Raw genomic sequence first — 16,190 nt, forward strand, 5'->3', positions numbered from 1 at the left:
CCACTGTCCAGCTCCTCTCCACTGCTCAGCTCCTGTCCACTGTTCCGCTCCTGTCCACTGTCCAGCTCCTATCCACTGTCCAGCTCCTGTCCACTGTCATCCCCTGTCCACTGTCCAGCTCCTCTCCACTGTCCAGCTCCTGTGCACTGCTCAGCTCCTGTCCACTGTCCAGTTCCTCTCCACTGTCCAGCTCCTGTCCACTGCTCAGCTCCTCTCCACTGTCCAGCTCCTGTCCACTGTCCAGCTCCTGTCCACTGTCCAGCTCCTGTCCACTGTCCAGCTCCTGTCCACTGTCATCCCCTGTCCACTGTCCAGCTCCTCTCCACTGTCCAGCTCCTGTCCACTGCTCCGCTCCTGTCCACTGTCCAGCTCCTCTCCACTGTCCAGCTCCTGTCCATTGCTCAGCCCCTGTCCACTGACCAGCTCCTGTCCACTGTCCAGCTCCTGTCCACTGACCAGCTCCTGTCCACTGCTCAGCTCCTCTCCACTGTCCAGCTCCTGTCCACTGTCCAGTTCCTGTCCACTGCTCAGCTCCTGTCAACTGTCCAGCTCCTCTCCACTGTCCAGCTCCTGTCCACTGCTCAGCTCCTCTCCACTGTCCAGCTCCTGTCCACTGTCCAGCTCCTGTCCACTGCTCAGCTCCTGTCCACTGTCCAGCTCCTGTCCACTGTCAACCCCTGTCCACTGTCCAGCTCCTCTCCACTGTCCAGCTCCTGTCCATTGCTCAGCTCCTGTCCACTGTCCAGCTCCTGTCCACTGTCCAACTCCTCTCCACTGTCCAGCTCCTGTCCACTGCTCAGCTCCTGTCCACTGTCCAGCTCCTGTCCACAGTCCAACTCCTCTCCACTGTCCAGCTCCTGTCCACTGCTCAGCTCCTGTCCACTGCTCAGCTTCTGTCCACTGTCCAACTCCTCTCCACTGTCCAGCTCCTGTCCACTGCTCAGCTCCTGTCCACTGTCCAGCTCCTGTCCACTGCTCAGCTCCTGTCCACTGTCCAGCTCCTGTCCACTGTCCAGCTCCTGTCCACTGCTCAGCTCCTGTCCACTGCTCAGCTCCTGTCCACTGTCCAGCTCCTGTCCACAGTCCAGCTCCTGTCCACTGTCCAGCTCCTGTCCACTGCTCAGCTCCTGTCCATTGTCCAGCTCCTCTCCACTGTCCAGCTCCTGTCCACTGTCCAGCTCCTGTCCACTGTCAACTCCTGTCCACTGTCCAGCTCCTGTCCACTGCTCAGCTCCTGTCCACTGTCCAGCTCCTGTGCACTGTCCAGCTCCTGTCCACTGATCAGCTCCTCTCCACTGTCCAGCTCCTGTGCACTGTCCAGCTCCTGTCCACTGCTCAGCTCCTGTCCACTGTCCAGCTCCTGTCCACTGTCCAGCTCCTCTCCACTGTCCAGCTCCTGTCCACCGCTCAGCTCCTGTCCACTGTCCAGCTCCTGTCCACTGTCCAGCTCCTGTCCACTGTCATCCCCTGTCCACTGACCAGCTCCTGTCCACTGTCCAGCTCCTGTCCACTGACCAGCTCCTGTCCACTGCTCAGCTCCTCTCCACTGTCCAGCTCCTGTCCACTGTCCAGCTCCTCTCCACTGTCCAGCTCCTCTCCACTGCTCAGCTCCTGTCCACTGTCCAGCTCCTGTCCACTGCTCAGCTCCTGTCCATTGCTCAGCTCCTGTCCATTGCTCAGCTCCTGTCCATTGCTCAGCTCCTGTCCACTGTTCCGCTCCTGTCCACTGTCCAGCTCCTGTCCACTGTCCAGCCCCTGTCCACTGTCATCCCCTGTCCACGGTCCAGCTCCTCTCCACTGTCCAGCTCCTGTCCACTGTCCAGCTCCTGTCCACTGTCCAGCTCCTGTCCACTGTCCAGCTCCTGTCCACTGCTCAGCTCCTGTCCACTGTCCAGCTCCTGTCCACTGCTCAGCTCCTGTCCACTGCTCAGCTCCTGTCCACTGCTCAGCTCCTGTCCACTGTCCAGCTCCTGTCCACTGTCCAGCTCCTCTCCACTGTCCAGCTCCTGTCCACTGCTCAGCTCCTGTCCACTGTCCAGCTCCTGTCCACTGCTCAGCTCCTGTCCATTGCTCAGCTCCTGTCCACTGTCCAGCTCCTGTCCACTGTCCAGCTCCTCTCCACTGTCCAGCTCCTGTCCACTGCTCTGCTCCTGTCCACTGTCCAGCTCCTCTCCACTGTCCAGCTCCTGTCCACTGTCCAGCTCCTGTCCACTGCTCAGCTCCTGTCCACTGCTCAGCTCCTGTCCACTGTCCAGCTCCTCTCCACTGTCCAGTTCCTGTCCACTGCTCAGCTCCTGTCCACTGTCCAGCTCCTGTCCACTGTCCAGCTCCTGTCCACTGTCCAGCTCCTGTCCACTGACCAGCTCCTGTCCACTGACCAGCTCCTGTCCACTGTCCAGCTCCTGTCCACTGTCCAGCTCCTGTCCACTGCTCAGCTCCTCTCCACTGTCCAGCTCCTGTCCACTGTCCAGCTCCTGTCCACTGCTCAGCTCCTCTCCACTGCTCAGCACCTGTCCACTGCTCAGCTCCTCTCCACTGTCCAGCTCCTGTCCACTGACCAGCTCCTGTCCACTGCTCAGCTCCTGTCCACTGACCAGCTCCTGTCCACTGCTCAGCTCCTGTCCACTGCTCAGCTCCTGTGCACTGTCCAGCTCCTGTCCACTGTCCAGCTCCTGTCCACTGTCCAGCTCCTGTCCACTGTCCAGCTCCTGTCCACTGCTCAGCTCCTGCCCACTGCTCAGCTCCTGTGCACTGTCCAGCTCCTGTCCACTGTCATCCCCTGTCCACTGCTCAGCTCCTGTCAAAGAGTCATAGAGTCATAGAGTCATGGAGGTTTACAGCATGGAAACAGGCCATTCGGCCCAACTTGTCCATGCTGCCCTTGTTTTTTTAAAACCCCTAAGCTAATCCCAACTGCCCGCATTTGGCCCATATCCCTCTATACCCACCGTACCCATGTAACTGTCTAAATGCTTCTTAAAAGATAAAATTGTACTCGCCTCTACTACTACCTCTGGCAGCTTGTTCCAGACACTCACCACCCTCTGTGTGAAACAATTGCCCCTCTGGACACTTTTGTATCTCTCCCCTCTCACCTTAAACCGATGCCCTCTAGTTTTAGACTCCCCTACTTGTGGGAAAAGATATTGACTAGCTAGCTGATCTGTGCCCCGCATTATTTTATTGGCCTCTATAAGGTCACCCCTCAGCTTCATTATGCTCCAGAGAAAAAAGTCCCAATCTATCCAGCCCCTCCTTATAACACAAACCATCAAGTCCCAGTAGCATCCTAGTAAATCTTTTCTGCACTCTTTCTAGTTTAATAATATCCTTTCTATAATAGGGTGACCAGAACTGCACACAGTATTCCAAGTTTGGCCTTACCAATGTCTTGTATAACTTCAACAAGACGTCCCAACTCCTGTATTCAATGTTCTGACCGATGAAACCAAGCATACCGAATGCCTTCTTCACCATTCTGTCCACCTGTGACTCCACTTTCAAGCAGCTATGAACATGTACCCCTAGATCTCTTTGTTCTGTAACTCTCCCCAACGCCCTACCATTAACTGAGTAAGTCCTGCCCCGGTTCAATCTACCAAAATGCATCACCTCGCATTTGTCTAAATTAAACTCCATCTGCCATTCGTCAGCCCATTGGCCCAATTGATCAAGATCCCGTTGCAATTGGAGATAACTTTCTTCACTGTCCACTACGCCACCAATCTTGATATGAACTGCAAACTAATTAACCATGCTTCCTATATTCTCATCCAAATCATTAATATAAATGACAAATAACAGTGGGCCCAGCACTGATCCCTGAGGCACACCGCTGGTCACAGGCCTCCAGTTTGAAAAACATCCCTCTACAACCACCCTCTGGCTTCTGTCAAGAAGCCAATTTTGTATCCATTTAGATACCTCACCCTGGATCCAGTGAGATTTAACCTTATGCAACAACCTACCATGCGGTACCTTGTCAAAGGCCTTGCTAAAGTCCATGAAGACAACATCAACTGCACTGCCCTCATCTACCTTCTTGGTTACCCCTTCAAAAAACTCAATCAAATTTGTCCTCCGACCACTGTCCAGTTCCTGTCCACTGCTCAGCTCCTGTCCACTGTCCAGTTCCTGTCCACTGCTCAGCTCCTGTCCACTGCTCAGCTCCTGTCCACTGACCAGCTCCTGTCCATTGCTCAGCTCCTGTCCACTGTCCAGCTCCTGTCCACTGTCATCCCCTGTCCACTGACCAGCTCCTGTCCACTGTCCAGCTCCTGTCCACTGACCAGCTCCTGTCCACTGCTCAGCTCCTCTCCACTGTCCAGCTCCTGTCCACTGTCCAGCTCCTCTCCACTGCTCAGCTCCTGTCCACTGTTCCGCTCCTGTCCACTGTCCAGCTCCTGTCCACTGTCCAGCTCCTGTCCACTGTCCAGCTCCTCTCCACTGCTCAGCTCCTGTCCACTGTTCCGCTCCTGTCCACTGTCCAGCTCCTATCCACTGTCCAGCTCCTGTCCACTGTCATCCCCTGTCCACTGTCCAGCTCCTCTCCACTGTCCAGCTCCTGTGCACTGCTCAGCTCCTGTCCACTGTCCAGTTCCTCTCCACTGTCCAGCTCCTGTCCACTGCTCAGCTCCTCTCCACTGTCCAGCTCCTGTCCACTGTCCAGCTCCTGTCCACTGTCCAGCTCCTGTCCACTGTCCAGCTCCTGTCCACTGTCATCCCCTGTCCACTGTCCAGCTCCTGTCCACTGTCATCCCCTGTCCACTGTCCAGCTCCTGTCCACTGTCCAGCTCCTCTCCACTGTCCAGCTCCTGTCCACTGCTCAGCTCCTGTCCACTGTCCAGCTCCTCTCCACTGTCCAGCTCCTGTCCATTGCTCAGCCCCTGTCCACTGACCAGCTCCTGTCCACTGTCCAGCTCCTGTCCACTGACCAGCTCCTGTCCACTGCTCAGCTCCTCTCCACTGTCCAGCTCCTGTCCACTGTCCAGCTCCTGTCCACTGCTCAGCTCCTGTCAACTGTCCAGCTCCTCTCCACTGTCCAGCTCCTGTCCACTGCTCAGCTCCTCTCCACTGTCCAGCTCCTGTCCACTGTCCAGCTCCTGTCCACTGCTCAGCTCCTGTCCACTGTCCAGCTCCTGTCCACTGTCATCCCCTGTCCACTGTCCAGCTCCTCTCCACTGTCCAGCTCCTGTCCATTGCTCAGCTCCTGTCCACTGTCCAGCTCCTGTCCACTGTCCAACTCCTCTCCACTGTCCAGCACCTGTCCACTGCTCAGCTCCTGTCCACTGTCCAGCTCCTGTCCACAGTCCAACTCCTCTCCACTGTCCAGCTCCTGTCCACTGCTCAGCTCCTGTCCACTGCTCAGCTCCTGTCCACTGTCCAACTCCTCTCCACTGTCCAGCTCCTGTCCACTGCTCAGCTCCTGTCCACTGTCCAGCTCCTGTCCACTGCTCAGCTCCTGTCCACTGTCCAGCTCCTGTCCACTGTCCAGCTCCTGTCCACTGCTCAGCTCCTGTCCACTGCTCAGCTCCTGTCCACTGTCCAGCTCCTGTCCACTGTCCAGCTCCTGTCCACTGTCCAGCTCCTGTCCACTGCTCAGCTCCTGTCCATTGTCCAGCTCCTCTCCACTGTCCAGCTCCTGTCCACTGTCCAGCTCCTGTCCACTGTCAACTCCTGTCCACTGTCCAGCTCCTGTCCACTGCTCAGCTCCTGTCCACTGTCCAGCTCCTGTGCACTGTCCAGCTCCTGTCCACTGATCAGCTCCTCTACACTGTCCAGCTCCTGTGCACTGTCCAGCTCCTGTCCACTGCTCAGCTCCTGTCCACTGTCCAGCTCCTGTCCACTGTCCAGCTCCTCTCCACTGTCCAGCTCCTGTCCACTGCTCAGCTCCTGTCCACTGTCCAGCTCCTGTCCACTGTCCAGCTCCTGTCCACTGTCATCCCCTGTCCACTGACCAGCTCCTGTCCACTGTCCAGCTCCTGTCCACTGACCAGCTCCTGTCCACTGCTCAGCTCCTCTCCACTGTCCAGCTCCTGTCCACTGTCCAGCTCCTGTCCACTGTCCAGCTCCTCTCCACTGCTCAGCTCCTGTCCACTGTTCCGCTCCTGTCCACTGTCCAGCTCCTGTCCACTGTCCAGCTCCTGTCCACTGTCATCCCCTGTCCACGGTCCAGCTCCTCTCCACTGTCCAGCTCCTGTCCACTGTCCAGCTCCTGTCCACTGTCCAGCTCCTGTCCACTGTCCAGCTCCTGTCCACTGCCCAGCTCCTGTCCACTGTCCAGCTCCTGTCCACTGCTCAGCTCCTGTCCACTGCTCAGCTCCTGTCCACTGCTCAGCTCCTGTCCACTGTCCAGCTCCTGTCCACTGTCCAGCTCCTCTCCACTGTCCAGCTCCTGTCCACTGCTCAGCTCCTGTCCACTGTCCAGCTCCTGTCCACTGCTCAGCTCCTGTCCATTGCTCAGCTCCTGTCCACTGTCCAGCTCCTGTCCACTGTCCAGCTCCTCTCCACTGTCCAGCTCCTGTCCACTGCTCTGCTCCTGTCCACTGTCCAGCTCCTCTCCACTGTCCAGCTCCTGTCCACTGTCCAGCTCCTGTCCACTGCTCAGCTCCTGTCCACTGTCCAGCTCCTGTCCACTGTCCAGCTACTGTCCACCGTCCAGCTCCTGTCCACTGTCCAGCTCCTGTCCACTGTCCAGCTCCTGTCCACTGTCCAGCTCCTGTGCACTGTCCAGCTCCTGTCCACTGTCCAGCCCCTGTCCACTGCTCAACTCCTGTCCACTGTCCAGCTCCTATCCACTGTCCAGCTCCTGTCCACTGTCATCCCCTGTCCACTGCCCAGCTCCTCTCCACTGTCCAGCTCCTGTGCACTGCTCAGCTCCTGTCCACTGTCCAGCTCCTGTCCACTGCTCAGCTCCTCTCCACTGTCCAGCTCCTGTCCACTGTCCGGCTCCTGTCCACTGTCCAGCTCCTGTCCACTGTCCAGCTCCTGTCCACTGTCATCCGCTGTTCACTGTCCATCTCCCCTCCACTGTCCAGCTCCTGTCCATTGCTCAGCCCCTGTCCACTGACCAGCTCCTGTCCACTGTCCAGCTCCTGTCCACTGACCAGCTCCTGTCCACTGCTCAGCTCCTCTCCACTGTCCAGCTCCTGTCCACTGTCCAGCTCCTGTCCACTGCTTAGCTCCTGTCCACTGTCCAGCTCCTCTCCACTGTCCAGCTCCTGTCCACTGCTCAGCTCCTCTTCACTGTCCACCTCCTGTCCACTGTCCAGCTCCTGTCCACTGTCCAGCTCCTGTCCACTGTCCAGCTCCTGTCCACTGTCATCCCCTGTCCACTGTCCAGCTCCTCTCCACTGTCCAGCTCCTGTCCACTGTCATCCCCTGTCCACTGTCCAGCTCCTGTCCACTGTCCAGCTCCTGTCCACTGCTCAGCTCCTGTCCACTGTCCAGCTCCTCTCCACTGTCCAGCTCCTGTCCACTGTCCAGCTCCTGTCCACTGCTCAGCTCCTGTCCACTGTCCAGCTCCTGTCCACTGTCCAACTCCTCTCCACTGTCCAGCTCCTGTCCACTGCTCAGCTCCTGTCCACTGTCCAGCTCCTGTCCACTGTCCAACTCCTCTCCACTGTCCAGCTGCTGTCCACTGCTCAGCTCCTGTCCACTGTCCAGCTCCTGTCCACTGCTCAGCTCCTGTCCACTGTCCAGCTCCTGTCCACTGTCCCGCTCCTGTCCACTGCTCAGCTCCTGTCCACTGCTCAGCTCCTGTCCACTGTCCAGCTCCTGTCCACTGTCCAGCTCCTGTCCACTGTCCAGCTCCTGTCCACTGCTCAGCTCCTGTCCACTGCTCAGCTCCTGTCCATTGTCCAGCTCCTCTCCACTGTCCAGCTCCTGTCCACTGTCCAGCTCCTGTCCACTGTCAACTCCTGTCCACTGTCCAGCTCCTGTCCACTGCTCAGCTCCTGTCCACTGTCCAGCTCCTGTGCACTGTCCAGCTCCTGTCCACTGTCATCCCCTGTCCACTGACCAGCTCCTGTCCACTGTCCAGCTCCTGTCCACTGACCAGCTCCTGTCCACTGCTCAGCTCCTGTCCACTGTCCAGCTCCTCTCCACTGCTCAGCTCCTGTCCACTGTTCCGCTCCTGTCCACTGTCCAGCTCCTGTCCACTGTCCAGCTCCTGTCCACTGTCATCCCCTGTCCACTGTCCAGCTCCTCTCCACTGTCCAGCTCCTGTCCACTGTCCAGCTCCTGTCCACTGCTCAGCTCCTCTCCACTGTCCAGCTCCTGTCCACTGTCCAGCTCCTATCCACTGTCCAGCTCCTGTCCACTGTTCCGCTCCTGTCCACTGTCCAGCTCCTGTCCACTGCTCAGCTCCTGTCCACTGACCAGCTCCTGTCCATTGTCCAGCTCCTCTCCACTGACCAGCTCCTGTCCACTGCTCAGCTCCTCTCCACTGTCCAGCTCCGGTCCACTGTCCAGCTCCTGTCCACTGTTCAGCTCCTGTCCACTGCTCAGCTCCTGTCCACTGTCCAGCTCCTGTCCACTGTCCAGCTCCTCTCCACTGTCCAGCTCCTGTGCACTGCTCAGCTCCTGTCCACTGTCCAGCTCCTGTCCACTGCTCAGCTCCTGTCCATTGCTCAGCTCCTGTCCACTGTCCAGCTCCTGTCCACTGTCCAGCTCCTGTCCACTGTCCAGCTCCTCTCCACTGTCCAGCTCCTGTCCACTGTCCAGCTCCTCTCCACTGTCCAGCTCCTGTGCACTGCTCAGCTCCTGTCCACTGTCCTGCTCCTGTCCACTGTCCAGCTCCTCTCCACTGTCCAGCTCCTGTGCACTGCTCAGCTCCTGTCCACTGTCCAGCTCCTGTCCACTGCTCAGCTCCTGTCCACTGTCCAGCTCCTGTCCACTGCTCAGCTCCTGTCCACTGTCCAGCTCCTGTCCACTGCTCAGCTCCTGTCCACTGTCCAGCTCCTGTCCACTGTCCAGCTCCTGTCCACCGTCATCCCCTGTCCACTGACCAGCTCCTGTCCACTGTCCAGCTCCTGTCCACTGACCAGCTCCTGTCCACTGCTCAGCTCCTCTCCACTGTCCAGCTCCTGTCCACTGTCCAGCTCCTGTCCACTGTCCAGCTCCTCTCCACTGCTCAGCTCCTGTCCACTGTTCCGCTCCTGTCCACTGTCCAGCTCCTGTCCACTGTCCAGCTCCTGTCCACTGTCATCCCCTGTCCACTGTCCAGCTCCTCTCCACTGTCCAGCTCCTGTCCACTGTCCAGCTCCTGTCCACTGCTCAGCTCCTCTCCACTGTCCAGCTCCTGTCCACTGTCCAGCTCCTATCCACTGTCCACCTCCTGTCCACTGTTCCGCTCCTGTCCACTGTCCAGCTCCTGTCCACTGCTCAGCTCCTGTCCACTGACCAGCTCCTGTCCATTGTCCAGCTCCTCTCCACTGACCAGCTCCTGTCCACTGCTCAGCTCCTCTCCACTGTCCAGCTCCTGTCCACTGTCCAGCTCCTGTCCACTGTTCAGCTCCTGTCCACTGCTCAGCTCCTGTCCACTGTCCAGCTCCTGTCCACTGTCCAGCTCCTCTCCACTGTCCAGCTCCTGTGCACTGCTCAGCTCCTGTCCACTGTCCAGCTCCTGTCCACTGCTCAGCTCCTGTCCATTGCTCAGCTCCTGTCCACTGTCCAGCTCCTGTCCACTGTCCAGCTCCTGTCCACTGTCCAGCTCCTCTCCACTACAGCTCCTGTCCTCTGTCCAGCTCCTCTCCACTGTCCAGCTCCTGTGCACTGCTCAGCTCCTGTCCACTGTCCTGCTCCTGTCCACTGTCCAGCTCCTCTCCACTGTCCAGCTCCTGTGCACTGCTCAGCTCCTGTCCACTGTCCAGCTCCTGTCCACTGCTCAGCTCCTGTCCACTGTCCAGCTCCTGTCCACTGCTCAGCTCCTGTCCACTGTCCAGCTCCTGTCCACTGCTCAGCTCCTGTCCACTGTCCAGCTCCTGTCCACTGTGCAGCTCCTGTCCACTGCTCAGCTCCTGTCCACTGTCCAGCTCCTGTCCACTGTCAACTCCTGTCCACTGCTCAGCTCCTGTCCACTGTCCAGCTCCTCTCCACTGTCCAGCTCCTGTCCACTGTCCAGCTCCTGTCCACTGTCAACTCCTGTCCACTGTCCAGCTCCTGTGCACTGTCCAGCTCCTGTCCACTGTCCAGCCCCTGTCCACTGCTCAGCTCCTGTCCACTGTCCAGCTCCTGTCCACTGTCCAGCTCCTCTCCACTGTCCAGCCCCTGTCCACTGCTCAGCTCCTGTCCACTGTCCAGCTCCTGTCCACTGTCCAGCTCCTCTCCACTGTCCAGCTCCTGTCCACTGTCCAGCTCCTCTCCACTGTCCAGCTCCTGTGCACTGTCCAGCTCCTGTCCACTGTCCAGCTCCTGTCCACTGTCCAGCTCCTGTGCACTGTCCAGCTCCTGTCCACTGCTCAGCTCCTCTCCACTGTCCAGCTCCTGTGCACTGTCCAGCTCCTGTCCACTGCTCAGCTCCTGTCCACTGTCCAGCTCCTGTCCACTGTCCAGCTCCTCTCCACTGTCCAGCTCCTGTCCACTGCTCAGCTCCTGTCCACTGTCCAGCTCCTCTCCACTGTCCAGCTCCTGTCCACTGTCCAGCTCCTGTCCACTGTCCAGCTCCTGTCCACTGTCCAGCTCCTGTCCACTGTCCAGCTCCTGTCCACTGCTCAGCTCCTGTCCACTGCTCAGCTCCTGTCCACTGCTCAGCTCCTGTCCACTGTCCAGCTCCTGTCCACTGTCCAGCTCCTGTCCACTGTCCAACTCCTGTCCACTGTCATCCCCTGTCCACTGTCCAGCTCCTGTCCACTGTCCAACTCCTGTCCACTGCTCAGCTCCTGCCCACTGTCCAGCTCCTGTCCACTGTCCAGCTCCTGTCCACTGTCATCCCCTGTCCACTGCTCAGCTCCTGTCAAAGAGTCATAGAGTCATAGAGTCATGGAGGTTTACAGCATGGAAACAGGCCATTCGGCCCAACTTGTCCATGCTGCCCTTGTTTTTTTAAAACCCCTCAGCTCGTCCCAATTGCCCGCATTTGGCCCATATCCCTCTATACCCACCGTACCCATGTAACTGTCTAAATGCTTTTTAAACGACAAAATTGTACCCGCCTCTACTACTGCCTCTGGCAGCTTGTTCCAGACACTCACCAGTCTCTGTGTGAAAAAACTGCCCCTCTGGACACTTTTGTATCTCTCCTCTCTCACCTTAAACCGATGCCCTCTGGTTTTAGACTCCCCTACCTTTGGGAAAAGATATTGACTATCTAGCTGATCTGTGCCCCGCATTATTTTATAGACCTCCATAAGGTCACCCCTCAGCCTCCTATGCTCCAGAGAGAAAAGTCCCAGTCTATTCAGCCTCTCCTTATAACTCAATCCATCAAGAACCAGTAGCATCCTAGTAAATTTTTTCTGCACTCTTTCTAGTTTAATAATATCCTTTCTATAATAGAGTGACCAGAACTGTACACAGTATTCCAAGTGTGGCCTTACCAATGTCTTGTACAACTTCAACAAGACGTTCCAACTCAGCTCCTGTCCGTTCTCCAGCTCCTGTCCACTGTCAGCCCCACCCCAATACCAACTCCCTCCCCACCCCCACCCCCAGCCCCTCCCCACCCACACCCCCTCAGCCATTCCCAACCCCCTCCCCAACCCCACCCCTCCACCACCCCCTCCCCACCTCCCTCCCCAACCCCTTCCCCACCCCACTCCACACCCCTACCCCTCCCCAACCCCCTCCCCACCCCCCTCCCCACCCCCCCAACCCCCTCCCCACCCTCCTAGCCCCCCACACCCCCTCCCTAGCACCCCACACCCCCTCCCTAGCCCCCCACACCCCATCCCTAGCCCACCAGCTCCTCTCTACCCCCACTTGGTTTAGACCATAAGACCATAAGACATAGGAGCGGAAGTAAGGCCATTCGGCCCATCGAGTCCACTCCACCATTCAATCATGGTTGATTTCAACTCCATTTACCCGCTCTCTCCCCATAGCCCTTAATTCCTCGAGAAATCAAGAATTTATCAATTTCTGTCTTGAAGACGCTCAACGTCTCGGCCTCCACAGCCCTCTGTGGCAATGAATTCCACAGACCCACCACTCTCTGGCTGAAGAAATTTCTCCTCATCTCTGTTCTAAAGTGACTCCCTTTTATTCTAAGGCTGTGCCCCCGCGTCCTAGTCTCCCCTGTTAATGGAAACAACTTCCCTACGTCCATCCTATCTAAGCCGTTCATTATCTTGTAAGTTTCTATCAGATCTCCCCTCAACCTCCTAAACTCCAATGAATATAATCCCACGATCCTCAGACGTTCATCGTATGTCAGGCCTACCATTCCTGGGATCATCCGTGTGAATCTCCGCTGGACCCGCTCCAGTGCCAGTATGTCCTTCCTGAGGTGTGGGGCCCAAAATTGCTCACAGTACTCCAAATGGGGCCTAACCAGTGCTTTATAAAGCCTCAGAAGTACATCCCTGCTTTTGTATTCCAAGCCTCTTGAGATAAATGACAACATTACATTTGCTTTCTTAATTACGGACTCAACCTGCAAGTTTACCTTTAGAGAATCCTGGACTAGGACTCCCAAGTCCCTTTGCACTTTAGCATTATGAATTTTGTCACCGTTTAGAAAATAGTCCATGCCTCTATTCTTTTTTCCAAAGTGTACGACCTCGCACTTGCCCACGTTGAATTTCATCAGCCACTTCTTGGACCACTCTCCTAAACTGTCTAAATCTTTCTGCAGCCTCCCCACCTCCTCAATACTACCTGCCCCTCCACCTATCTTTGTATCATCGGCAAACTTGGCCAGAATGCTCCCAGTCCCGTCATCTAGATCGTTAATATATAAAGAGAACAGCTGTGGCCCCAACACTGAACCCTGCGGGACACCACTTGTCACCGGTTGCCATTCTGAGAAAGAACCTTTTATCCCAACTCTCTGCCTTCTGTCTGACAGCCAATCGTCAATCCATGTTAGTACCTTGCCTCGAATACCATGGGCCCTTATTTTACTCAGCAGTCTCCCGTGAGGCACCTTGTCAAAGGCCTTTTGGAAGTCAAGATAGATAACATCCATTGGCTCTCCTTGGTCTAACCTATTTGTTATCTCTTCAAAGAACTCTAACAGGTTTGTCAGGCACGACCTCCCCTTACTAAATCCATGCTGACTTGTCTTAATCCGACCCTGCACTTCCAAGAATTTAGAAATCTCATCCTTAACGATGGATTCTAGAATTTTGCCAACAACTGAGGTTAGGCTAATTGGCCTATAATTTTCCATCTTTTTTCTTGTTCCCTTCTTGAACAGTGGGGTTACAACAGCGATTTTCCAATCCTCTGGGACTTTCCCTGACTCCAGTGACTTTTGAAAGATCATAACTAACGCCTCCACTATTTCTTCAGCTATCTCCTTTAGAACTCTAGGATGTAGCCTGGTTTGGCTGGTTTGTGATTGGCTCTCAATGACACGGACCCCCCTCCACACAGCTGTACCCCCCTCCACACAGCTGTACCCCCTCCACACAGCTGTACCCCCCTCCACACAGCTGTACCCCCCTCCACACAGCTGTACCCCCCTCCACACAGCTGTACCCCCCTCCACACAGCTGTACCCCCCTCCACACAGCTGTACCCCCTCCACACAGCTGTATCCCCCTCCACACAGCTGTACCCCCTCCACACAGCCCCACCTCCCTCCACAAAGCTGTACCCCCTCTACACAGCTGTACCCCCTCTACACAGCTGTACCCCCTCTACAGTGCTGTACCCGTTCGACAGTGCTGTACGGCCTCTACAGCACTTGGCTCAAGGCGAATGGCCCAGTGACTGGAAAATGGGATTAGAAAGTGAGAAAGGCCTTTCGGCCCATCCAGTCTGCCCTGACAGTAACTCCCACTGAAGGTGCCAATCCCATTCTCCTGCATCTTGCCCCATATTCCTGAGTGTTATTCCCAGTGCTTAGGTAGGAGTTGGGGTATTTCTCATGTGCCGGCGCCGCCTCGATGGGTCGAATGGCCGCTTGTGCACTGTGTGATTCTATGATAGCCCCAGGGAGCAGTGGAGGCTGGCTCACTGAGTTTACCCAGAGAGGAATCCGGCAGTGGCTCAACCGGCAAGGAAGGACGCCTTCTGGATGGGAGCGGACAGGGTGAAGGAGGGGAGGGAAGTGGGGGAGGGAGGGAGAGTGTTTGGGGATGAAGTGGGGGAGGGAGGGAGGGGAGGGGGGTGGGGATGGAGTGGGGGACGGAGGGAGGGGAGGGAAGGGGTGGGTGGGATGGGAGGGGGAGGGAGAGGGTGGGGTAGGAGGGGGGAGGGGGAGGGTGGGCATGAAGTTGAGGTGCAACCACACTCAGATTAGAACCAGGAGCTGATTGGATGGCGGAGAAGGGCCGAATGGCCTCATACCTTTGGAGATTTGGCAGTTGTGTTCCTCGCTGTTGAAGGCTGTCCCCAGGCTCTGGTACATCAGCTGTGTGCCACCTGGCGTCAGAGGAGGGAACACTCCGTCAAACTCTAGAAAGTACAATCATTGGCATGGTTAGTCAGGCAGTGGAGAGGGCTCCTAATACTGCCCCTCCACACAGCTGTACCCCCTCCACACAGCTGTACCCCCTCCACACAGCTGTACCCCCCTCCACACAGCTGTACCCCCTCCACACAGCTGTACCCCTCCACACAGCTGTACCCCCCTCCACACAGCTGTGCCCCCCTCCACAGAGCTGTACCCCCCTCCACACAGCTGTACCCCCCTCCACACAGCTGTACCCCCCTCCACTCAGCTGTACCCCCCTCCACACAGCTGTACCCCCCTCCACACAGCTGTACCCCCCTCCACTCAGCTGTACCCCCCTCCACACAGCTGTACCCCCCTCCACACAGCTGTACCCCCCTCCACACAGCTGTACCCCCCTCCACACAGCTGTACCCCCCTCCACTCAGCTGTACCCCCCTCCACACAGCTGTACCCCCCTCCACTCAGCTGTACCCCCCTCCACACAGCTGTACCCCCTCCACTCAGCTGTACCCCCCTCCACACAGCTGTACCCCCCTCCACACAGCTGTACCCCCCTCCACACAGCTGTACCCCCCTCCACAGAGCTGTACCCCCCTCCACACAGCTGTACCCCCCTCCACACAGCTGTACCCCCCTCCACACAGCTGTACCCCCTCCACACAGCTGTACCCCCCTCCACACAGCTGTGCCCCCCTCCACAGAGCTGTACCCCCTCCACACAGCTGTACCCCCCTCCACACAGCTGTGCCCCCCTCCACAGAGCTGTACCCCCCTCCACACAGCTGTACCCCCCTCCACACAGCTGTACCCCCTCCACACAGCTGTACCCCCTCCACACAGCTGTACCCCTCCACACAGCTGGACCCCCCTCCACACAGCTGTACCCCTCCACACAGCTGTACCCCCTCCACACAGCTGTACCCCCTCCACACAGCTGTACCCCTCCACAAAGCTGTACCCCCTCCACACAGCTGTACCCCCTCTACAGTGCTGTACCCGCTCGACAGTGCTGTACGGCCTCCACAGTTCTATACTCCCCTCTACACATCTGTACCCCCTCTACACACAGCTGTACCCCCTCTACACACAGCTGTACCCCCTCTACACATCTGTACCCCCTCTACACACAGCTGTACCCCCTCTACACACAGCTGTACCCCCTCTACAGTGCTGTACGGCCTCTACAGTGCTATACCCCCATCCACACAGCTGTACCCCCTCCACACAGCTGTACCCCTCTCCACACAGCTGTACCCCCTCCACACAGCTGTACCCCCCTCCACACAGCTGTACCCCTCTCCACACAGCTGTACCCCTCTCCACACAGCTGTACCCCCCTCCACACAGCTGCACTCCACTCCACACAGCTGGACCCCACTCCACACAACTGTACCTCCTCTACACAGCTGAAGCCCCCTCCACACAGCTGTACCCCCTCTACACAGCTGTACCCCCCTCCACAAAGCGATACCCCCTCTACACAGCTGTGCCTGTCTACAGTGCTGTACGGCCTCTACAGTTCTATACACCCCTCCACACAGCTGTACCCCCTTCTACGCAGCCGTGCCCCTTCTACACAGCTGTACCCCCCTCTACAGTGCTGTATCCCCTCTACCGTGCTATACCC

At 57.5% G+C, this 16,190-nt stretch overlaps 1 protein-coding gene across 2 annotated transcripts in view; it reads right to left on the bottom strand.

Annotated features, from left to right (window-relative positions):
* Nucleotides 1–16,190, bottom strand: part of LOC144487103 (protein c-ets-1-B-like) — an 89,108-nt gene that overhangs the window by 61,085 nt on the left and 11,833 nt on the right. For both annotated transcript variants that reach the window (XM_078205166.1, XM_078205165.1), the window contains exon 3: nt 14,455–14,562. In XM_078205166.1, coding sequence (XP_078061292.1) covers nt 14,455–14,562 — 108 coding nt within the window. The remainder of the gene's footprint in view (nt 1–14,454; nt 14,563–16,190) is intronic.

The sequence above is a fragment of the Mustelus asterias genome, unplaced genomic scaffold (assembly GCF_964213995.1).
Source record: "Mustelus asterias unplaced genomic scaffold, sMusAst1.hap1.1 HAP1_SCAFFOLD_594, whole genome shotgun sequence".
NCBI lineage: Eukaryota > Metazoa > Chordata > Chondrichthyes > Carcharhiniformes > Triakidae > Mustelus > Mustelus asterias.